Below are 8,310 nucleotides of genomic sequence, written 5' to 3' on the forward strand. Positions count from 1 at the left end.
GCACTTTCTCTTGGAATAATATTTTATAAACAGCAACATGGAAAACACAGTAAAGCACACCAACCTTCTCCCTTATGGATTCGCATCAGTGCATCAACAGCATGAAGGAACTAAAACTACCTTGTGGGGTAAAAATAGGCAACTAACATGTACATGTGTACAATAATCAGTGTTAAAAGAGTAATTAAATAATAACTCAAGCGGATGATAAATATTAACTGTACAACCTGGAAATAAAAGTACAGTACAATGTACCACCGTGTGGAAGAGCTTACATAGGAACACTAAGTTACATAATTTTCCTCACTATCAGAATTGGAAAGCTTATTCCAGTATGTTAAGACTCATTATGTTTAAATCTGACAACATTTAAGCCAACAAAGTAGTAAATAAATAAGGCATCCGAGTGCATTTGATCCTGACCCTGTGGTGAACGTGAAGTGCATGAAGTAACGCGCAGGCGCAAACCTAGCGCATTCCCAGCGAAGCACTTTATTGGCTGAGCCATAGCAACCGGAGTGAGTCCCTAGCAACGGACTATAAGGAACAAATTCTTTTGGTCCACAACGTAAACAGAACAGTTAGCTTCACAAATGTGGACGAGTAGTTAAAGCTTTATCACTTCTTTTAGTAATAAAGTTATTTATGCTTTTTGCCCCCATTTTTACAATGGGGGACGTAAAGCAACAGATTCGTCCGAAACGTCTTTTTATCAACGACGTCGACAGGTATTCCTCCAAACACATCGCAAAGGTAGCTAAATAAGTAGCTAGCTAGTTAATGTCATATTGTCAATATTATTGTTATATATTGTGATGAATGGCGATATTGTCATATCGCCATTCGCTAGTTTACAGTTGTTGTTCTGACCGTATTGACTGACTGTACTGACTGTATTTAACAGTTTTTATCGACACGCGTTGCCGGAGAGAGCTCTGAGGAAGCCGACGCAGCGGAGATGTTGGCCTCCCCTCGAGGTGAACCTGCTTTTCAAATAGTGGCAACTGTGTCAGCGTCCGCCAAAGATGACAAAGACAGCTTTCTGCTTGAAGAGTATAGGGTGAGTCAGCTTAACCAATATGATTTAGGTAAAAATGGCCTAAAATGGACTAAATAGTTAGTTAATCAGTAATAATCAAAAAATTATAATCCAATGATAATATGATAATCTGTTAAAGAGTAATTCGGCATAATGAGCACTTTAACTTTTTAATATATGACCTCCTGAAGTAAAGTTTTGAATGCAGGACTTCAATTTGCAATTGAGTATTTTATATTGTGGCATTGCTGCTTTTACTTGTTGCCCTTACACACAGGGACTATAACAGCTTTATGTAAATTACGTCTACTTCTAGGCAATGCAAATTACAGACAATGTGTAACTGGGTATATAATCTCTTCTGGTAGTCACCGACTCGAGATGAGCTTCTTCAGCACCTGCTGCAGTGTGATGTTGTGGTATACAACATCTCAGAAAGTGCCACACAACAGCAGGTTGAAGAGGCAACATGGGCAATCACAGGTAAGGTGTAAGTGGGGTTATTACTCAGTGGACTGTAATCCTGTTCCTGTTTCCTTTATTGTCCCTGTACATTTTTTCCGTCTTCTGCAAGCAGCCCTTCATGCTGAAATGGAGAACTTCAAGTCTCGGATAATGTTCATCTTAGTCTCAACCGTGATGACCTGGGCCATGACCAAGCCACAGAATCCAGTGAGCCTGTAGGAAAATATTGGCAAACCATTGTCTTGTCATGTGCATCAAACACATCCATGTGATTATGATTTTTCTTTTCAGGATGAAGCGGATGTTGTGCTAACAGAGGAGGAGTTCAGAAAAAGAAGGCCGCACCCCAATTTCAAGAACCACAATAATCTGGAGAAACTTGTGCTCAAACTGGGTAGAGGTGTAAGTACATTACTGTGATGAAAAGTTCAACACACTCAAAAAATATTCCAACAGAGTAGAAACATTTTACGCCATCAATTTTTTTTTTTTTTTTGCAGTTCAAACTTTGTCAGCGCCATTATTGAATTGTTTGTGGGAAAACAGCACCAGAGAAATTAATTGAGCTAAAAAAAAAAAAAAACATGTACTGGAAAAATGGCTGTAAACCTTACAGAGTGCTTGATTTCCCAATCTCACAGAAGAAGTCCAAACTTACTGGCTATGTTGTAGCTTGTGGTCTTCAGTACGGAAGAGGAGAGAACCTTTTTCACTACTTTTTCAAGGTAGATATATGTGATAATAACTCTTAATCTGTGTATATACTGCATTTTATTAATTTGCAGTATCATCTTTAATGAAATGTTTTTGCATTTTCAAACAGGTGTCTTGGTTATTGCAGTTTCCAAAGGTTCCTCTCTTTGGACAGGGCACAAATTCCATCCCCATGATTCACGTTTATGACCTTGGAGGGTGATTTGAATTACATTACTTCTACATATAGCATATAATGTAATTTGTTTTTTGAGATAATCACTGCAGGACTGAGCTGTTTTTCTCTTTCAGAGTGCTCCAAAACATCATCGAACTTAAGCCAAAGTCAAAATACATTCTAGCTGTCGATGACTCCAAGAACACTTTAGAAGATATTGTAAAGGTAACCTCATTATAAACATAATGCAGCGATGAGTTGAATAAAATAGATAATTTGTTGCAAAACACTATTGTAAGGTGTTCTAGTGACCCAAGACTGACTTGAATCCAGCATGGGATCTCTGTTGCATGTTGTCTTTCTCTCTATGAGTTTCTTATTATTTTATTGGGAACTTTCTGTTGTGAACTGCAAAGAAAAATAATACAAAAAAAAGGAAAAAAGGTGTAGAGACTAGACAAAAATTATGCTCTGACTCTTAACCCTTTAGATGATAAGCAATACACTTGGGCAAGGAAAAGTGAACAAAGTGTCAGAGCAGGAGGCCATCGCCATGAAGGCTTTTACGGTACAGTATATTCGTTTTTTTCTCATTTTAATAATAGTTAAAAAGACTATAGAATAGTATATAGAATATTCTTTTATCATCTGTTTTAAATGGAAGGTTATGCTTTCACCCATTGAAAATGTCTAGTATCTGACACAATTCAAGCAGCTAGATTTTTTGCTTCTAGGATGACAGCGCTGGTTCAAATACACATTTTACATCTGATAAAGAAACAAAACACACATGAATTCACATCTGAGCTATTTTTAGCTTTTGTGGCCCTTGATACAGGATCAGAGAAAGCACCTGATATAGCCTGTGGTTGTCATAAAAATGTTGGCCCTCTACAGCACATCATGGTACCAGTAAATGTTATATATAATAACATACAGTGTTGCCATTTCAGCCACAGGAATTGGAGTACCTAAATATCAACCTCCGCCTGGATGCTTTAATCATCAAAGACTCCTTCAGTCTCCGCTGGACATCTGAAGCTGGGATGGTTGAAAACATGGAGAGCATTGTGGAGGAATACAAAGACACCAGGCAGCTACTTGTGAGTGTTTAAGTCCTTCAAATAAAGCTATTTAACAATTAACACAATTTAATTTGACACCCAGTTGGTCCCGGATACATACAGGCCTTAAAGGCAGCTGCTGAGACTGATCTTGCTATCCGTATACTGATACGGATAGCAGGAAAGATTTAAAATTTTTATTACTCTGGTCTACAGTATACCTAGATTCAATATGCCACTGAAGTAATCCATAACAATACAAACACCTTAATGAGGTATTTAAGGCATAAAAGGTCTTTTGATAGTAGAAAAAATATCAGATTTTCTTTTTTCCCATTTATTTCCTTAGCCAATCAGAATCTGCCTAGTTGGACCTCCAGCCGTGGGCAAAACCACAGTTGCTGAGAAGCTCTGCAGTCATTACCAGATACACCACATCAAGATCAAAGAGGTCATTGAGGAAAAGCTCACACACCTGGTCAGTGGAATCAAAGAATTGCATTTGCAGAAAGTTTTCATTTTTCTCTCACTGTGACTGCAGAAATATTCTGCCCTCTAGTGGAAGTTCTTCTTTGCAAATTGAGACTTACAGTGCAGCAATGATGCACTGAAAATACAGAATATACTGCTTATTTTTCTGTCTGTATTCCACAGAAGGAGATGGTGAATGGAGCTGATCCTGAATATGTCAGTGAAGAGGAAGTGGCTGCTGCACAGAAACAACTGGAAAGCATTAACAAGAGCATAGAAGTGAATGCAGGTTAGTTACAGAACCACAGCACTAGCTAAGACCGACCATCTTTTCATGCCCAGAAAGCTACAAAGTAGATGTTTTTGAGTTTATTAAGATTATTTAAAAAATTGTGGCTTGGATGTTTGAATAGAGCAGTCTTTGGTTTACTTCAAACTTGTACTCTAAACCTGTTGACCCCAATGTCATAAAATATTAAAAGTGAGAAGGGGCCATGTTATCATGGAAGAAAAGGGGACTGCATATTAACTTAATAAACCCTGAAAGTTTTAAATTAAGTTTTTAGCTTTTAACCTTCTGTTTGGTGCACAACAACACAATCTGTATTGAAATGTGCTCATTTATAAAGGGTTATTTTACTGAGATGCTTGTATTTAATAGGATAAGATAAGACAGAGCTGTATTTATCCCGGGGGAAATTGTTGTTAGAAGTAGGAAAGAGTTTAAAATATTAATATACATATGTACTGTATATTTGCAGTTGGATGGGTTATTGTTGCATAGAGAGTCTTTTAGTTCCTCCCTGTGGGTTTAAACAACCATGTTTGTCCATTAGGTCGACTAGCCGACCATCTGCTGTTTGACATTTTGCAAGAAAAGCTGAATTCAAAGCCATGTGGGAACCAAGGATTTGTCCTCGATGGCTTCCCAAAGAGTTATGAGCAAGCAAAGATGATATTCTCTGGTAAATTTCATCCATACATTTAATCACTGTATAGAGTTCATTAATCTTGATTGCACTAATGTGAATGTGGTGTTTCTATCATTTAGATGAGGACACAGAGATGTCCAACAGACCTGTGCACAACAAGAAGATCACTCCAGGTTGTTGATGTACATCTCACTTTAATTTACCACAATGATGTGAAACAGGCCATTAAATTCTTACAGCATAGCAGACACTGGAATTAATATTGAGATGTAAAATAACTTTAGAACTAACTTGCCGAAATTTTTCATACTGTACTTCTAATAATACAAAACATTAGAGCTGAAGCGCTTTCTTATTCTGCTTGCTTAATGTTTTGCAGAGCATGTTTTTGCCCTAAATGCACCAGATGATTTTCTGATAAAGAGAGCACAGGGGCTCCCACAGAGTGTGGCGGAGAAAATGCGCTACACCCACGAGGAATTTGTTTCTCGCCTGACGAGATACAGACAGCGCGGTACCGCTGAGGAAACCATGCTGGACTACTTCGATGAGCTTGAGATTCACCCAGAACACATCGGTACTGCCCTCAAAGTCACACAGCTCATATTAGGCCACATCAAGATTCATTCAGACCAGTCAAACTATAAACATAATATTTCAAAGTATCTCAGATGGAGAAAATGATATTGCAGAAAAGAGTTTGGTCATAAGAAGCATGTCTGTCTGTCTGTCGCTAATGATGTTATAATGTCTTAAGGCTACTTGTAGCCATCTTGTTCTAGAGTTTCTTGAAATCAAGACAATTTCTGTGAGCCCCATTGCTTCATATTTCAAAGAACGCGTTTTTACTTCATTCAAACATTTTCTGAGGAACAAGTCAGCATTTTGGGAAATGCTTTTTTTTTTTTTTTGCCAAGAGTTAAATTTGAAGATTGATACCATGATCGTGTTTATACAGTAAAAAGCTCGAAAGCTCACAAACAAACACGTTATTCTGTACAGGAGCTCGCTTGTTTGTTCTGTAAAAAAACAGTAAAAATTACAATTTGCCATTTCATGCTGGGACTGGACTATTTCTTTTCCAGGACCAGTAACTCCCTGGAAACTCTGCAGGCGGCCTGGCAGCTGTTTATCACTGTAAAACAGGAAATTTTCAGTTTGACATGCCAGTTTTTAATGGATTAAACAAACAAGATATACTGTATAGTATTAAAAGACTACTATGTAGGATTTAGTGCCATCTAGCTGTAAAGTTGCAGATTGCAACCTTACCCTCACCTTTCAAGTGTGTAGGAGAGCCAACAGTCACTGTGAATAACATGAAAGGTGCTCTCTGAAGTCAGTGTTTGGTTTGTCTGTTCTGGGCTACTGTAGAAACATGGTATGCTCCCTCTGTATACATAAAGAGCTCATTCTGACGTGATGAAAACACAATGATTCTTATTTTTAGATGATTATACACCAATGAAAACATAACTATGAATATTATGTTCCCTTTCTGCCATAAATCTCACACACTGGACCTTTTATTGATGAGCTTTCGAGGTGCTAGTAGACAAATTGTGTTACCTTAAGACACAGCCAGGCCAGCTGTTTCCCCCTGTTTCCAGTTTAAGATAAGATAATCTAACCCGCTGCTAGCTACATTTGTAGCTCACATGTGAGAGGTATCGATCTTCTCACTCAACTCTTGGAAAGGAAGCAATCAAGTGAATTTCACAAACTGTAAAACTGTTCCTTTAATGAAGAGGATGAACATCTTGGACTTAGTGTTTCCCTCAGTCTGATTCCTTTTTCAGCATCTGGCATATTAAAAAAGAGAGCAGTCTTCCCCTTGTGTGCCATAAATTAATCTCATTGTGTGCTTTTAAGCAATCCAGCAGATTTTTTGTCAGTATGACCTCATGTCAACCAGCATAATGCTCAGTAGAAAGGCTTGGCCAGTCCACTTCGCCATGAATCTGTTTCTTTACAGTAAGTATGACTTGTTCCTCTCCAGAGGTCGCTGCAGGTGATTCAGTGTTCACAGATGTTATGAAGAAGATCACTGAGATGGTGGGGCTTCCCAAAAACTATGGCCTGAGTCCAGAGGAGCAGGAGGAGGAGGCCAGAGAGAAAGAAGAAGAGAGGAAGAGGAAAGTGGCGGCAGAGGCTGCTGAGAGGAAACGCAGGAACGAAGCTGCACTGGCTGAGATGGTCGCTCAGTATGAGGAGTGGGTGAGCTGAGAGAGGTCACATTTCAGTCAAACAAAGTGTGTCAAACCAGTATTTAGAGAGGATGTATAAAAAGTAGAGTTGCACAAACAAAGAGTTCAGACTTCACTGTATAGATCATCATGGTAAACTGGTAAACTTACAGTAAATTACTGTGATTCATTAGCAGAAGAATTTGTCCGAGCTGAACAGACAGGAGCGCGAGCTGCTGGAAGCTCGGTCTCTTCCTCTGAGGAACTACCTGATGAAGTACGTGATGCCTTCGCTCACTGAGGCCATGTTAGACTGCTGCAAGATCAAACCGGAGGACCCCGTCGACTTCCTGGTATTTACACAGCAGGCCTTCTGTAATGAACATAAACGTCTGTGTAAAGTATGAGTGATGCAGCGGCTCTGTTTTGTTTTTCCAGGCTGAGCATCTACTACGGAACAACCAGCAAGAAAAACAATGAGGAAATATCCCGATGCATGTTATTAATTTACTGCGTTTGAGGCTGTGTTTGTTCTACAGTAATCAACATAATGAGAAGATGATTGTAAAATGAGGAATGCTCTATCAGTGTTACTGACTCATAGTAAATATGAACACATTCGTCAAAATTTGACTTCTGATCTAATCATTCAAGCATTAACCGCAGTGGTAACTTAATACAATTTTATTCATAAAACCATTAACATGTTAATGCTTGATTGTGCCTTTGTTGTCATATGTAAGTTTACCTGATGCAGAGAGAACACACCTTTAGATAATGTGTTCGTATAAGGTATTTATTTACACTTAACACTTCCAGTAAATAGGTCACTCTTTATGAAGGGATTATTAATTGCATGTACCTTTTGTAATGCACAGTATGTTATTAGTAATGCTTTATTGCTGGTTTTTACATTACAAGTTATCAGATTCATCACTTGTTTCATTCATCCTGCCACATTTATACATTTTAGAGAGAGATTAAAGAAAGAAAAAACAATAAATAGATTTATGAGCGAGTGATAAGAGCAGCTTTCAGGTCTTAAGTCATTACAGGTCAAAACATTAATAAATTCTCATGAGTTGAAATTCTGTGATTATACATGTTAATAAAGTCAGTAATGAAAGGTCATGAGTTTCTCATTTTCTAACATTTTGTGTCAGCCATTTTCATTCACACATAAATGTTAACTGATCATTGCTTTTTCACAGCAAATCCATGCAGTCTGCAGTTGTAAATGTGAATGAATAGTTAATAGATGGGTTGTGGTCCAGGTGACCTG

The 8,310-nt window shown here is 38.1% G+C and overlaps 1 protein-coding gene across 1 annotated transcript; it reads left to right on the forward strand.

Annotated features, from left to right (window-relative positions):
* The first annotated feature begins 669 nt into the window (after positions 1-669).
* On the forward strand, positions 670-7,593 carry LOC121622186 (adenylate kinase 7-like). Its single transcript, XM_041959074.1, has 18 exons — positions 670-753; positions 905-1,060; positions 1,408-1,522; positions 1,617-1,711; positions 1,796-1,906; positions 2,146-2,229; positions 2,328-2,416; positions 2,510-2,600; positions 2,866-2,943; positions 3,329-3,478; positions 3,789-3,917; positions 4,094-4,199; positions 4,747-4,875; positions 4,962-5,015; positions 5,222-5,419; positions 6,842-7,059; positions 7,223-7,381; positions 7,467-7,593. Exons 1-18 carry the CDS (start codon positions 670-672, stop codon positions 7,506-7,508), a joined length of 2,088 nt encoding a protein of 695 aa, XP_041815008.1. The 3' UTR covers positions 7,509-7,593.
* Positions 7,594-8,310: the final 717 nt, after the last annotated feature.

This window comes from Chelmon rostratus, chromosome 18 (assembly GCF_017976325.1).
Source record: "Chelmon rostratus isolate fCheRos1 chromosome 18, fCheRos1.pri, whole genome shotgun sequence".
NCBI lineage: Eukaryota > Metazoa > Chordata > Actinopteri > Chaetodontiformes > Chaetodontidae > Chelmon > Chelmon rostratus.